Raw genomic sequence first — 17,423 nt, 5'->3', positions numbered from 1 at the left:
CTCCCACTCTCCACCTCCTCTCCCCCTACCACCTCTTCTCTCCACTCTCGCTCTCTCTCTCCCTTTTGCCCCTCCTCCTCTCCCCACTCTCCACCTCCTCTCCCCCTACCCCCACTTCTCCCCACTCTCCACCTCCTCTCCCCCTACCCCCACTTCTCCCCACTCTCCACCTCCTCTCCCCACTCTCCACCTCCTCTCCCCCTACCCCCTCTTCTCTCCACTCTCGCTCTCTCTCTCCCTTTTGCCCCTCCACTTCTCCCCACTCTCCACCTCCTCTCCCCACTCTCCACCTCCTCTCCCCCTATCACGTCTTCTCTCCACTCTCGCTCTGTATCTCCCTTTTGCCCCTCCTCTTCTCCCCACTCTCCACCTCCTCTCCCCACTCTCCACCTCCTCTCCCCACTCTCCACCTCCTCTCCCCACTCTCCACCTCCTCTCCCCCTACCCCCTCTTCTCCCCACTCTCCACCTCTTCTCCCCACTCTCCACCTCCTCTCCCCCTACCCCCTCTTCTCCCCACTCTCCACCTCTTCTCCCCACTCTCCACCTCTTCTCCCCACTCTCCACCTCCTCTCCCCCTACCCCCACTTCTCCCCACTCTCCACCTCCTCTCCCCCTACCCCCTCTTCTCCCCACTCTCCACCTCCTCTCCCCACTCTCCACCTCCTCTCCCCCTAGCCCCTCTTCTCCCCACTCTCCAGCTCTCTTCTCCACCTCCTCTCCCCCACCCCCTCTTCTCCCCACTCTCCACCTCTTCTCCCCACTCTCCACCTCTTCTCCCCACTTCTCCACCTCTTCTCCCCCTACCCCCTCTTCTCCCCCACTCTCCCCACTTCTCCCCCTACCCCCTCTTCTCCCCACTCTCCACCCTCTTCTCCCCACTCTCCACCTCTCCCCCTCTTCTCCCCACTCTCCACCTCTTCTCCCCACTCTCCACCTCTTCTCCCCCTACCCCCTCTTCTCCCCACTCTCCACCTCCTCTCCCCCTACCCCCTCTTCTCCCCACTCTCCACCTCTTCTCCCCACTCTCCACCTCTTCTCCCCCTCCCCTCTTCTCCCCACTCTCCACCTCTTCTCCCCCTACCCCCTCTTCTCCCCACTCTCCACCTCTTCTCCCCCTACCCCCTCTTCTCCCCACTCTCCACCTCTTCTCCCCACTCTCCACCTCTTCTCCCCACTCTCCACCTCCTCTCCCCACTCTCCACCTCTTCTCCCCCTACCCCCTCTTCTCCCCACTCTCCACCTCCTCTCCCCCTACCCCCTCTTCTCTCCACTCTCGCTCTGTCTCTCCCTTTTGCCCCTCCTCCTCTCCCCACTCTCCACCTCCTCTCCCCACTCTCCACCTCCTCTCCCCCTACCCCCTCTTCTCTCCACTCTCGCTCTGTCTCTCCCTTTTGCCCCTCCTCCTCTCCCCACTCTCCACCTCCTCTCCCCCTACCCCCTCCTCTTCCCACTCTCCACCTCCTCTCCCCCTACCACCTCTTCTCTCCACTCTCCACCTCCTCTCCCCCTACCCCCTCTTCTCCCCACTCTCCACCTCTTCTCCCCACTCTCCACCTCCTCTCCCCCTACCCCCTCTTCTCTCCACTCTCGCTCTGTCTCTCCCTTTTGCCCCTCCTCCTCTCCCCACTCTCCACCTCCTCTCCCCCTACCCCCTCTTCTCTCCACTCTCCACCTCCTCTCCCCCTACTCCCTCTTCTCTCCACTCTCCACCTCCTCTTCCCACTCTCCACCTCCTCTCCCCCTACCCCCTCTTCTCTCCACTCTCCACCTCCTCTCCCCCTACCACCTCTTCTCTCCACTCTCCACCTCCTCTCCCCCTACTCCCTCTTCTCTCCACTCTCCACCTCCTCTTCCCACTCTCCACCTCCTCTCCCCCTACCCCCTCTTCTCTCCACTCTCCACCTCCTCTCCCCCTACTCCCCCTCTTCTCCACTCTCCACCTCCTCTTCCCACTCTCCACCTCCTCTCCCCCTACCCCCTCTTCTCCCCACTCTCCACCTCCTCTCCCCCTACTCCCTCTTCTCTCCACTCTCCACCTCCTCTTCCCACTCTCCACCTCCTCTCCCCCTACCACCTCTTCTCCCCACTCTCCACCTCCTCTCCCCCTACCCCCTCTTCTCCCCACTCTCCACCTCCTCTCCCCCTACCCCCTCTTCTCCCCACTCTCCACCTCCTCTCCCCCTACTCCCTCTTCTCTCCACTCTCCACCTCCTCTTCCCACTCTCCACCTCCTCTCCCCCTACCACCTCTTCTCCCCACTCTCCACCTCCTCTCCCCCTACCCCCTCTTCTCCCCACTCTCCACCTCCTCTCCCCCTACCACCTCTTCTCTCCACTCTCCACCTCCTCTCCCCTACTCCCTCTTCTCTCCACTCTCCACCTCCTCTTCCCACTCTCCACCTCCTCTCCCCCTACCCCCTCTTCTCTCCACTCTCCACCTCCTCTCCCCCTACCACCTCTTCTCTCCACTCTCCACCTCCTCTCCCCCTACTCCCTCTTCTCTCCACTCTCCACCTCCTCTTCCCACTCTCCACCTCCTCTCCCCCTACCCCCTCTTCTCTCCACTCTCCACCTCCTCTCCCCCTACTCCCTCTTCTCTCCACTCTCCACCTCCTCTTCCCACTCTCCACCTCCTCTCCCCCTACCCCCTCTTCTCCCCACTCTCCACCTCCTCTCCCCCTACTCCCTCTTCTCTCCACTCTCCACCTCCTCTTCCCACTCTCCACCTCCTCTCCCCCTACCCCCTCTTCTCCCCACTCTCCACCTCCTCTCCCCCTACTCCCTCTTCTCTCCACTCTCCACCTCCTCTTCCCACTCTCCACCTCCTCTCCCCCTACCCCCTCTTCTCCCCACTCTCCACCTCCTCTCCCCCTACCCCCTCTTCTCCCCACTCTCCACCTCCTCTCCCCCTACCCCCTCTTCTCTCGCTCTGTCTCTCCAACCACCATACCGGTGATGCCCCTCATTCCTCTCTCGTGACTCATGCTCCGTATCTAAACTCTTAAAGATACACACACGGCATTATTCTGCGTGATATTTACGACACGTGCATTTCAGTCAGTGTATTTTAGTCTGGTTCTGTTTATATCATAGAGGTAGATAGAGGAGTCTAGATGCATATCAACCTGTTTCGGCAAGGACATTGCCATTGAGAGATTCCACCATTTTAAAGTAGTCAACTGGTTGGGGATTACGATGTTTTTCGGAGAAATCAGCCACTTATCAGAGCGTTGTCTTCTTTAAATTGGGTTCCCTATGGTTAGTCAATGGCTTTAAGCTATATCACCGCCAGCTAGTGGCCACAAAATGTCATTACTTGGATTAGCTAACGTGCCATTGGAACATAGGAGTGATGGTTTCTGATAATGGACCTTCTTTACGCCTATGTAGATATTCCATTTAAAAAAATGAACCGTTACCTGCTACTATAGTAATTTACAACATGAACAATGCCTACAATTATATTTCTGATCAATTTGATGTTATTTTAAAATGGACAAAAAAAAACATTTGCTTTTCTTTCAAAAAACAAGGATATTTTCCAAGTGACCCCAAACTTTTGAACGGTAGTGTACATACATCTATTACACTTTTCTTCTGCCTCTGAAAAATGCGTTTTTTTGTATTTTTTTTGTGTGTTTAATTGGCAGGAGTTTATATGCGAACGGATTTGAATGTTTATATATATATATACAGTGCCTTGCGAAAGTATTCGGCCCCCTTGAACTTTGCGACCTTTTTCCACATTTCAGGCTTCAAACATAAAGATATAAAACTGTATTTTTTTGTGAAGAATCAACAACAAGTGGGACACAATCATGAAGTGGAACGACATTTATTGGATATTTCAAACTATTTTAACAAATCAAAAACTGAAAAATTGGGCGTGCAAAATTATTCAGCCCCTTTACTTTCAGTGCAGCAAACTCTCTCCAGAAGTTCAGTGAGGATCTCTGAATGATCCAATGTTGACCTAAATGACTGATGATGATAAATACAATCCACTTGTGTGTAATCAAGTCTCCGTATAAATGCACCTGCACTGTGATAGTCTCAGAGGTCCGTTAAAAGCGCAGAGAGCATCATGAAGAACAAGGAACACACCAGGCAGGTCCGAGATACTGTTGTGAAGAAGTTTAAAGCCGGATTTGGATACAAAAAGATTTCCCAAGCTTTAAACATCCCAAAGAGCACTGTGCAAGCGATAATATTGAAATGGAAGGAGTATCAGACCACTGCAAATCTACCAAGACCTGGCCGTCCCTCTAAACCTTCAGCTCATACAAGGAGAAGACTGATCAGAGATGCAGCCAAAAGGCCCATGATCACTCTGCATGAACTGCAGCGATCTACAGCTGAGGTGGGAGACTCTGTCCATAGGACAACAATCAGTCGTATATTGCACAAATCTGGCCTTTATGGAAGAGTGGCAAGGAGAAAGCCATTTCTTAAAGATATCCATAAAAAGTGTTGTTTAAAGTTTGCCACAAGCCACCTGGGAGACACACCAAACATGTGGAAGAAGGTGCTCTGGTCAGATGAAACCAAAATTGAACTTTTTGTCAACAATGCAAAACGTTATGTTTGGCGTAAAAGCAACACAGCTCATCACCCATCCCCACTGTCAAACATGGTGGTGGCAGCATCATGGTTTGGGCCTGCTTTTCTTCAGCAGGGACAGGGAAGATGGTTAAAATTGATGGGAAGATGGATGGAGCCAAATACAGGACCATTCTGGAAGAAAACCTGATGGAGACCTGAGACTGGGATGGAGATTTGTCTTCCAACAAGACAATGATCCAAAACATAAAGCAAAATCTACAATGGAATGGTTAAAAAATAAACATATCCAGGTGTTAGAATGGCCAAGTCAAAGTCCAGACCTGAATCCAATCGAGAATCTGTGGAAAGAACTGAAAACTGCTGTTCACAAATGCTCTCCATCCAACCTCACTGAGCTCGAGCTGTTTTGCAAGGAGGAATGGGAAAAATTTCAGTCTCTCGATGTGCAAAACTGATAGAGACATACCCCAAGCGACTTACAGCTGTAATCGCAGCAAAAGGTGGCGCTACAAAGTATTAACTTAAGGGGGATGAATAATTTTGCACGCCCAATTTTTCAGTTTTTGATTTGTTAAAAAAGTTTGAAATATCCAATAAATGTCGTTCCACTTCATGATTGTGTCCCACTTGTTGATTCTTCACAAAAAAATACAGTTTTATATCTTTATGTTTGAAGCCTGAAATGTGGCAAAAGGTCGCAAAGTTCAAGGGGGCCGAATACTTTTGCAAGGCACTGTATATATTAATATATTAAATAATTTTGATCCGAAAGTAAAGGGTGTAGAAGAAGCTGTGTGAATGTCGTTTCCGGTATAATGTTATATTATGTTTATAAGGTAAAACCAGTGTGAATGTGTACCATTACGTTTGATTGATATCGTGTGTTAGTTAGAGTGTTTCTGGTTTCGAGACACTGTGTCACAACTGCTGATTTGATATAGGGCTTTGTAAATGGATTGATTGGTTGATTGGTTGATTGGTTGGTTGAGTGATTGGTTGATTGAGTGATTGGTTGAGTGATTGGTTGAGTGATTGGTTGAGTGATTGGTTGAGTGATTGGTTGAGTGATTTGTTGATTGATTGGTTGAGTGATTGGTTGATTGATTGGTTGAGTGATTGGTTGATTGATTGGTTGAGTGATTGGTTGATTGGTTGATTGATTGATTGGTTGAGGGATTGGTTGATTGAGTGATTGGTTGATTGATTGATTGATTGATTGGTTGGTTGAGTGATTGGTTGAGTGATTGGTTGAGTGATTGGTTGAGTGATTGGTTGGTTGATTGATTGGTTGATTGGTTGAGTGATTGGTTGATTGATTGGTTGAGTGATTGATTGATTGATTGATTGGAGGATCACCACTATAAGCAGACTCCTCATCTCCTTGAGGGTGGCACAGCAGCCTACGATCCCAGTGAAGACAACGATAGCCCCGGCAGCTATGAGGATGTAGGCAGAGGCAGAGTAGAAGGTGGAGTTGAGGAGGCTGATGTAGTCACTCTTCTCTACGAGGGTCCACACCCCCACCGCCATCACCACTCCACCTGCCAGCTGAAAGAGGACACACACACACACACACACACACACACGCACGCACGCACGCTCACACAGCAGTGGAATTCAAAACCACTCAATTCAATTCCCTTTCAAATCAATTCCATTAAATTCAATTATTTCAATTCAGAACACAGACAATGTTCAATAGCATGATAACTAGTAGATTCCTAGCACCAATCAAATGATAACTAGTAGATTCCTAGCACCAATCAAATGATAACTAGTAGATTCCTAGCACCAATCAAATACAGGCAGTATGAGACTATCAGAACACAGACAGGTTAGAGACTTACTTAACGGTTGATATTGTTTCAGGTTCATTTAGTGTATAGACATGCAAAGGGTTAAACCCATCTATAGAATCTACTGCTTTGTTATAACATATAGGACAAGTTAAGCAACATTTCTGCCCCCAAAAATATGTTGTTCTGCCAGACAGACAGACAGGCAGACAGACAGACAGGCAGGCTGACAGACAGGCAGACAGACAACAGACATAGCAGATAGACAGGTCAATAGTAGACAGACAGACAGACTCACCCAGAAGCAAAGGTTAAAGGTCAATAGTAGACAGACAGGCAGACTCACCCAGAAGCAAAGGTTAAAGGTCAACAGTAGACAGACAGGCAGACTCACCCAGAAGCAAAGGTTAAAGGTCAATAGTAGACAGACAGGCAGACTCACCCAGAAGCAAAGGTTAAAGGTCAATAGTAGACAGACAGGCAGACAGGCAGACTCACCCAGAAGAGAAGGTTAAAGGTCAATAGTAGACAGACAGGCAGACAGGCAGACTCACCCAGAAGAGAAGGTTAAAGGTCAATAGCAGATATTTCAGACAAATCATCCCACATGTGTTTTTCTCATCATATGTCTCCATCCTGAAAACAAGAGAACATACACGTGTTATTTTTAAGTTTGTTGGTCTATATAGTATATATTTTTTCGGTAAGTTTGGTCTTTTTTAGTAAATTGAATTTACAAAAGTATTACACGCGACATGCAACAATTTCAAAGATTATTCCGTAGTTTCAGTTCAGATCATATAATGAAGTCAGTCAATTGAAATAAATTCTTTAGGCCCTAGTCGATGGATTTTGGAGTGACTGGGAATACAGATATGCAGCTCCATCTCCATACATAAAATAAACATTACTCATTAATCCAGAGAATGACAGACTTTGCTGATGAAATTTGCCCACAGGAAAGGACCGCCATGCCACCTTCCTGTTCAAGTGAGCACAGCACAAAAAGGTGAGTGCAAAAAATGTATTGAATGCTGCTCTATAAATGACGTAATATGCCAGGGAGATGTGTACACTGTAGCTTAGAAAGTAATACTAAGTGTATGTTGTGTAGTAAGCTGTTAGTAGCCCATGTGCCTCACCCTAATCATTTGGTCCTTTTCCGCCTCTAACTTACTCTACTGTTCTGACTTGGTGGTGCACATGTAGCCTACAGCCTGGTTTAGAGAAACATCGGGAACAACTAGATCCAGGTACTGACAGGAACAACTAGATCCAGGTACTGACAGGAACAACTAGATCCAGGTACTGACAGGAACAACTAGATCCAGGTACTGACAGGAACAACTAGATCCAGGTACTGACAGGAACAACTAGATCCAGGTACTGACAGGAACAACTAGATCCAGGTACTGACAGGAACAACTAGATCCAGGTACTGACAGGAACAACTAGATCCAGGTACTGAGAGGAACAACTAGATCCAGGTACTGACAGGAACAACTAGATCCAGGTACTGCTGACCCTAACTAGATCCACACAGGAACAACAAAGGTACTGACAGGAACAATCAGGTACTGATCTGTCTTGAACAACTAGATCCAGGTTTGACAGGAACAACTAGATCCAGGTTCACTATGTCAGATGGGTTGAACAACTAGATTTAGCAGGTACGGGGCATTGAGAAATCACTAGCATCAGAGTCCAGTCCACGTGTTTACGTCTGTTCAAATGGTCAAAACAACTAGATCCAGGTGACAGTGGAACAACTAGATCCAGGTACACAAAACAAAAATCCAACATGACAGGAACAACTAGATCTAGGTACTGACAGGAACAACTGGTTAGAGTGTAGATCCAGGTACTGACAGGAACAACTAGATCCAGGTACTGACAGGTAACCTAGTGGTACTGACAGGAACAACTAGATCCAGGTAGTCTAGTGGTTAACTGCACACAAGAAAATACAGCCGGTGATCTGTCTTGAACGAGTTGTGAGGTTTTGTACCCTTGTTTATTATTACGGCTCTTGAGCCTTCTTAGGCAATGGTTCACTATGTCAGATGGGTTGTGTCAGCTTAGATTTAGCAATATCGGGGCATTGAGAAATCACATAGCATCACCGAGTCGTCAGTCCACGTGTTTACGTCTGTTCAAATGGTCAAAATAACGTAGTCTTCATGTCAGTGGAGACGAGACACAAACACAAAAACAAAATCCAACATGACACATACCGCCTTATCATCTAGAGGCAGCAGGTAGCCTAGTGGTTAGAGTGTAGAGGTGGCAGGTAGCCTAGTGGTTAGAGTGTAGAGGTGGCAGGTAGCCTAGTGGTTAGAGTGTAGAGGTGGCAGGTAGCCTAGTGGTTAGAGTGTAGAGGCGGCAGGTAGCCTAGTGGTTAGAGTGGAGAGGCGGCAGGTAGCCTAGTGGTTAGAGTGTAGAGGTGGCAGGTAGCCTAGTGGTTAGAGTGTAGAGGACGGCAGGTGGCCTAGTGGTTAGAGTGTAGAGGCGGCAGGTGGCCTAGTGGTTAGAGTGTAGAGGCGGCAGGTAGCCTAGTGGTTAGAGTGTAGGGGCGGCAGGGAAGCCTAGTGGTTAGAGTGGAGGGCGGCAGGGTAGCCTAGTGGTTAGAGTGTAGGGGCGGCAGGGTAGCCTAGTGGTTAGAGTGTAGGGGCGGCAGGGTAGCCTAGTGGTTAGAATGGAGGGGCGGCAGGGTAGCCTAGTGGTTAGAATGGAGGGGCGGCAGGTAGCCTAGTGGTTTGAGTGGAGGGGCGGCAGGTAGCCTAGTGGTTAGAGTGGAGGGGCGGCAGGTAGCCTAGTGGTTAGAGTGTAGAGGCGGCAGGTAGCCTAGTGGTTAGAGTGGAGGGGCGGCAGGGTCGCCTAGTGGTTAGAATGTAGGGGCGGCAGGGTAGCCTAGTGGTTAGAGTGGAGGGGCGGCAGGTAGCCTAGTGGTTAGAGTGGAGGGGCGGCAGGTAGCCTAGTGGTTAGAGTGGAGGGGCGGCAGGTAGCCTAGTGGTTAGAGTGTAGAGGAGGCAGGTAGCCTAGTGGTTAGAGTGGAGGGGCGGCAGGGTCGCCTAGTGGTTAGAATGTAGGGGCGGCAGGGTAGCCTAGTGGTTAGAGTGGAGGGGCGGCAGGTAGCCTAGTGGTTAGAGCGTTGGACTAGTAACCGAAAGGTTGCAAGTTCGAATCCCCGAGCTGACAAGGTACAAATCTGTGGTTCTGCCCCTGAACAGGCAGTTAACCCACTGTTCCCAGGCCGTCATTGAAAATAAGAATTTGTTCTTAACTGCCTGGTTAAATAAAGGTAAAATAAAATAACTGTAAACGTCAGTCTCAACAAAATCCCGTCGCACTTCACTAAGTCATATCATGTAAACAGCCTGTCAGGGAAAACCTGCCGTGCCTCTTTGGCATCTCCCTCCCTGGTTTCTCCCTATGAGTAGAAGCAGAAACACTGTTTGATCTCTGAACTGAACATACTGTACTATACTGTATCTGAACTGTACTATACTGTACTATACTGTACTATACTGTATCTGAACTGTACTATACTGTATCTGAACTGTACTATACTGTACTATACTGTACTATACTGTATCTGAACTGTACTATACTGTACTATACTGTATCTGAACTGTACTATACTGTATCTGAACTGTACTATACTGTATCTGAACTGTACTATACTGTATCTGAACTGTACTATACTGTATCTGAACTGTACTATACTGTATCTGAACTGTACATACTGTACTACACTGTATCTGAACTGTACTATACTGTATCTGAACTGTACTATACTGTATCTGAACTGTACTATACTGTATCTGAACTGTACTATACTGTATCTGAACTGTACTATACTGTACTATACTGTACTATACTGTATCTAACTGTATCTGAACTGTACTACACTGTATCTGAACTGTACATACTGTACTATACTGTATCTGAACTGAACTGTACATACTACTATACTGTATCTGAACTGTACTATACTGTACTAACTGTACTATACTGTATCTGAACTGTACTGTACACTGTATCTGAACTGTACTATACTGTATCTATACTGTATCTGAACTGTACTATACTGTACTATACTGTATCTGAACTGTACTATACTGTACTATACTGTATCTGAACTGTACATACTGTACTATACTGTATCTGAACTGTACTATACTGTACTATACTGTACTACACTGTATCTGAACTGTACTATACTGTACTATACTGTACTATACTGTATCTGAACTGTACTATACTGTACTATACTGTATCTGAACTGTACTATACTGTACTATACTGTATCTGAACTGTACATACTGTACTATACTGTATCTGAACTGTACTATACTGTACTATACTGTATCTGAACTGTACTATACTATACTGTATCTGAACTGTACTATACTGTATGAACTGTACTATACTGTATCTGAACTGTACTACACTGTATCTGAACTGTACTATACTGTACTATACTGTACTGAACTGTACTGTATCTGAACTGTACTATACTGTATCTGAACTGTACTATACTGTACTATACTGTATCTGAACTGTACTATACTGTACTATACTGTACTGTACTGTACTATACTGTATCTGAACTGTATCTGAACTGTACTATACTATACTGTATCTAACTGTATCTGAACTGTACTATACTGTACTATACTGTACTATACTGTATCTGAACTGTACTATACTGTATCTGAACTGTACTATACTGTACTATACTGTATCTGAACTGTACTATACTGTATCTAACTGTACTGTATACTGTACTATACTGTATCTGAACTGATACTGTACTATACTGTATCTCTGATACTGTACTATACTGTATCTGAACTGTACTATACTGTATCTGAACTGTACTATACTGTATCTGAACTGTACATACTGTACTATACTGTATCTGAACTGTACTATACTGTATCTGAACTGTACTATACTGTACTATACTGTATCTGAACTGTACTATACTGTATCTGAACTGTACTATACTGTATCTGAACTGTACTATACTGTACTATACTGTATCTGAACTGTACATACTGTACTATACTGTATCTGAACTGTACTATACTGTATCTGAACTGTACTATACTGTACTATACTGTATCTGAACTGTACTATACTGTACTATACTGTATCTGAACTGTACTATACTGTATCTGAACTGTACTATACTGTACTATACTGTACTATACTGTATCTGAACTGTATACTACTGTACTGTACTATACTGTATCTACTGTACTGTATCTGAACTGTACTATACTGTACTATACTGTACTACACTGTATCTGAACTGTACTATACTGTACTATACTGTACTATACTGTATCTGAACTGTACTATACTGTACTATACTGTATCTGAACTGTACTATACTGTACTATACTGTATCTGAACTGTACTATACTGTACTATACTACTATCTACTGTACTATACTGTACTACACTGTATCTGAACTGTACTATACTGTACTATACTGTACTATACTGTATCTGAACTGTACATACTGTACTATACTGTATCTGAACTGTACTATACTGTATCTGAACTGTACTATACTGTATACTGTATCTGAACTGTACTATACTGTATCTGAACTGTACTATACTGTACTATACTGTATCTGAACTGTATACTGTACTATACTGTATCTGAACTGTACTATACTGTATCTGAACTGTACTATACTGTACTATACTGTATCTGAACTGTACATACTGTACTATACTGTACTGAACTGTATCTGAACTGTACTATACTGTATCTGAACTGTACTATACTGTACTATACTGTATCTGAACTGTACTATACTGTACTATACTGTATCTGAACTGTACTATACTGTACTATACTGTATCTGAACTGTACTATACTGTACTATACTGTATCTGAACTGTACTATACTGTATCTGAACTGTACTGTATCTGAACTGTACTACACTGTATCTGAACTGTACTATACTGTATCTGAACTGTACTATACTGTACTATACTGTATCTGAACTGTACTATACTGTATCTGAACTGTACTATACTGTACTATACTGTACTACACTGTATCTGAACTGTACTATACTGTACTATACTGTACTACACTGTATCTGAACTGTACTATACTGTATCTGAACTGTACTATACTGTACTATACTGCATCTGAACTGTACTATACTGTATCTGAACTGTACTGTACTGTATCTGAACTGTACATACTGTACTATACTGTATCTGAACTGTACTATACTGTATCTGAACTGTACTATACTGTATCTGAACTGTACTACACTGTATCTGAACTGTACATACTGTACTATACTGTATCTGAACTATACTGTATCTGAACTGTACTATACTGTATCTGAACTGTACTATACTGTACTATACTGTATCTGAACTGTACATACTGTACAATACTGTATCTGAACTGTACTATATCTGAACTGTACTATACTGTACATACTGTATCTGAACTGTACTGTATCTGAACTGTACTATACTGTACATACTGTATCTGAACTGTACACACTAATATACTGTATCTGAACTGTACTATACTGTATCTGAACAGGACATACTGTACTATACTGTACTATACTGTATCTGAACTGTACTGTACTGTATCTGAACTGTACATACTGTACTATACTGTATCTGAACTGGACATACTGTACTATACTGTATCTGAACTGTACACACTAATATACTGTATCTGAACTGTACTATACTGTATCTGAAGTGTACATACTGTACTATACTGTATCTGAACTGTACTATACTGTATCTGAACTGTACTGTATCTGAACTGTACTATACTGTATCTGAACTATACATACTGTATCTGAACTGGATATACTGTACTATACTGTATCTGAACTGGACATACTGTACTATACTGTATCTGAACTGTACTATACTCTATCTGAACCGTACTGTACTGTATCTGAACTGTACATTACTGTACTATACTGTATCTGAACTGTACATACTGTATCTGAACTGTACATACAGATATTTGGTTAGATATTTATGTTGATACTGTAAATGTGTAAATCCTCTATATTTCTATGTCCACTGTTCATTCTCCTACAGCTCTATGTTCATTCTCCTACAGCTCTACGTTCATTCTCCTACAGCTCTGCGTTCATTCTCCTACAGCTCTATGTTCATTCTCCTACAGCTCTGCGTTCATTCTCCTACAGCTCTATGTTCATTCTCCTACAGCTCTATGTTCATTCTCCTACAGCTCTACGTTCATTCTCCTACAGCTCTGCGTTCATTCTCCTACAGCTCTATGTTCATTCTCCTACAGCTCTACGTTCATTCTCCTACAGCTCTACGTTCATTCTCCTACAGCTCTATGTTCATTCTCCTACAGCTCTATGTTCATTCTCCTACAGCTCTATGTTCATTCTCCTACAGCTCTATGTTCATTCTCCTACAGCTCTATGTTCATTCTCCTACAGCTCTATGTTCATTCTCCTACAGCTCTATGTTCATTCTCCTACAACTCTATTTTCGTTCTCCTACAGCTCTATGTTCGTTCTCCTACAGCTCTACGTTCGTTCTCCTACAGCTCTACGTTCGATCTCCTACAGCTCTACGTTCGTTCTCCTACAGCTCTACGTTCGTTCTCCTACAGCTCTACGTTCGTTCTCCTACAGCTCTACGTTCGTTCTCCTACAGCTCTACGTTCGTTCTCCTACAGCTCTACGTTCGTTCTCCTACAGCTCTACGTTCGTTCTCATACAGCTCTACGTTCGTTCTCCGACAACTCTACGTTCGTTCTCCGACAACTCTACGTTCGTTCTCCGAAAACTCTACGTTCATTCTCCTACAACTCTACGTTCATTCTCCTACAACTCTACGTTCATTCTCCTACAACTCTACGTTCATTCTCCTACAACTCTACGTTCCTTCTCCTACAACTCTACGTTCATTCTCCAACAACTCTACGTTCATTCTCCAACAACTCTACGTTCATTCTCCAACAACTCTACGTTCATTCTCCTACAACTCTACGTTCATTCTCCTACAACTCTACGTTCCTTCTCCTACAACTCTACGTTCCTTCTCCTACAACTCTATGTTCCTTCTACTACAACTCTATGTTCCTTCTCCTACAACTCTATATTCATTCTCTTACAGCTCTATGTTCATTTGATCTATTTTGTATATAATTTATGTGAACTGTGTGTAAATTCCTGTGTGTCTCCAAATGCCTGTCTGTCTCTAGCAGCAACACACCGCGTCACATTCTGACTATGTCCGTGTCCTTGGTGGTTCGGAAGTAAAACTGAAGACTCCTACCTGAACTCAAACTGCGAATCCTCCTCACCCCTTCGGAGGTAAACAGTCTTACCAGAGACTGTGAAATGCACCGCTCTCTACTCCACTGTCACGGCGGTGGTACTGTCCGTCTGTCTGTCTGCCTGCTCTCCGTGAAGGTTATGAGCAACAGGCTGAGCTCGCAACTGACACTGATATAAGCTCCTGCTCTGCTGTGCCTTTAACCTGCCGTGCCCCTTTTAGCAGAGAGGTATGACACGGAGACAGCAGAGAGGTAAGACAAGGAGACAGCAGAGAGATAAGACAAGGAGACAGCAGAGAGGAAAGACCAGGAGACAGCAGAGAGGTAAGACAAGGAGACAGCAGAGAGGTAAGACAAGGAGACAGCAGAGAGGTAAGACAAGGAGACAGCAGAGATGAAAGACAAGGAGACAGCAGAGAGGTAAGACAAGGAGACAGCAGAGAGATAAGACAAGGAGACAGCAGAGAGGAAAGACAAGGAGACAGCAGAGAGGTAAGAAAAGGAGACAGCAGAGAGGTAAGACAAGGAGACGGGAGAGAGGTAAGACAAGGAGACGGCAGAGAGGTAAGACAAGGAGACAGCAGAGAGGTAAGACAAGGAGACAGCAGAGAGGTAAGACAAGGAGACAGCAGAGAGGTAAGACAAGGAGACAGCAGAGAGGTAAGACAAGGAGACAGCAGAGAAGAAAGACAAAGAGACAGCAGAGAGGTAAGAAAGGAGACGGCAGAGAGGTAAGACAAGGAGACAGCAGAGAGGTAAGACAAGGAGACAGCAGAGAGGTAAGACAAGGAGACAGCAGAGAGGTAAGACAAGGAGACAGCAGAGAGGTAAGACAAGGAGACAGCAGAGAGGTAAGACAAGGAGACAGCAGAGAGGTAAGACAAGGAGACGGCAGAGAGGTATGACAAGGAGACGGCAGAGAGGTAAGACAAGGAGACAGCAGAGAGGTAAGACAAGAGTAGACTGTTCCCACCACCAGACTGTTACCACCACCAGGCTGTTACCACCAGACTGTTCCCACCACCAGACTGTTCCCACCACCAGACTGTTACCACCACCAGGCTGTTACCACCACCAGACTGTTACCACCAGGCTGTTACCACCAGACTGTTACCACCAGACTGTTACCACCACCAGGCTGTTATCACCAGACTGTTACCACCAGACTGTTACAACCACCAGACTGTTACCACCACCAGGCTGTTACCACCACCAGACTGTTACCACCACCAGGCTGTTACCACCACCAGACTGTTACCACCACCAGACTGTTACCACCAGGCTGTTACCACCACCAGACTGTTACCACCAGGCTGTTACCACCACCAGACTGTTACCACCACCAGGCTGTTACCACCACCAGACTGTTACCACCAGGCTGTTACCACCACCAGACTGTTACCACCACCAGACTGTTACCACCACCAGGCTGTTACCACCACCAGACTGTTGCCACCAGTAGACTGTTACCACCAGACTGTTGCCACCAGTAGACTGTTACCACCAGACTGTTACCACCACCAGACTGTTACCACCAGGCTGTTACCACCATGCTGTTACCACCACCAGACTGTTACCACCACCAGACTGTTACCACCAGGCTGTTACCACCATGCTGTGACCACCACCAGGCTGTTACCACCACCAGACTGTTGCCACCAGTACACTGTTACCACCAGACTGTTGCCACCAGTAGACTGTTACCACCACCAGACTGTTACCACCACCAGACTGTTACCACCACCAGACTGTTACCACCACCAGACTGTTACCACCAGGCTGTTACCACCAGGCTGTTACCACCACCAGACTGTTACCACCACCAGGCTGTTACCACCACCAGGCTGTTACCACGACCAGACTGTTACCACCACCAGAATGTTACCACCACCAGACTGTTACCACCAGGCTGTTACCACCATGCTGTTACCACCACCAGACAGTTACCACCACCAGGCTGTTACCACCATGCTGTTACCACCACCAGACTGTTACCACCACCAGACTGTTACCACCAGGCTGTTACCACCATGCTGTTACCACCACCAGGCTGTTACCACCACCAGACTGTTGCCACCAGTAGACTGTTACCACCAGACTGTTGCCACCAGTAGACTGTTACCACCACCAGACTGTTACCACCACCAGACTGTTACCACCACCAGTAGACTGTTACCACCACCAGACTGTTACCACCACCAGACTGTTACCACCACCAGACTGTTACCACCACCAGGCTGTTACCACCATGCTGTTACCACTGTTACCACCACCAGACAGTTACCACCACCAGGCTGTTACCACCACCAGGCTGTTACCACCACCAGACTGTTACCACCACCAGACTGTTACCACCACCAGACTGTTACCACCAGGCTGTTACCACCATGCTGTTACCACCACCAGACAGTTACCACCACCAGGCTGTTACCACCACCAGGCTGTTACCACCACCAGACTGTTACCACCACCAGAATGTTACCACCACCAGACTGTTACCACCACCAGACTGCTACCTCCACCAGACTGTTGCCACCACCAGACTGTTACCACCACCAGACTGTTACCACCACCAGTAGACTGTAACCACCAGTAGACTGTTACGACCAGACTGTTACCACAACCAGACTGTTACCACCACCAGTAGACTGTTACCACCACCAGTAGACTGTTAACACCAGTAGACTGTTACCACCACCAGACTGTTACCACCAGGCTGTTACCACCACC

The 17,423-nt window shown here is 46.0% G+C and overlaps 1 protein-coding gene across 1 annotated transcript in view; it reads right to left on the bottom strand.

The window, feature by feature from the left end:
* Positions 1–14,851, bottom strand: part of LOC135556762 (CD151 antigen-like) — a 45,929-nt gene extending 31,078 nt beyond the window's left edge. The window contains exons 1-3 of the mRNA XM_064990193.1: positions 14,693–14,851; positions 6,915–6,996; positions 5,921–6,112 (exon numbers count right to left, since the gene is read on the bottom strand). Coding sequence (XP_064846265.1) covers positions 5,921–6,112; positions 6,915–6,995 — 273 coding nt within the window. The 5' untranslated portion in view covers position 6,996; positions 14,693–14,851. The remainder of the gene's footprint in view (positions 1–5,920; positions 6,113–6,914; positions 6,997–14,692) is intronic.
* Positions 14,852–17,423: the final 2,572 nt, after the last annotated feature.

The sequence above is a fragment of the Oncorhynchus masou genome, chromosome 15, assembly GCF_036934945.1.
Source record: "Oncorhynchus masou masou isolate Uvic2021 chromosome 15, UVic_Omas_1.1, whole genome shotgun sequence".
Taxonomy (NCBI): Eukaryota; Metazoa; Chordata; class Actinopteri; order Salmoniformes; family Salmonidae; genus Oncorhynchus; species Oncorhynchus masou.
This window is presented reverse-complemented; position numbering and strand designations above follow the sequence as displayed.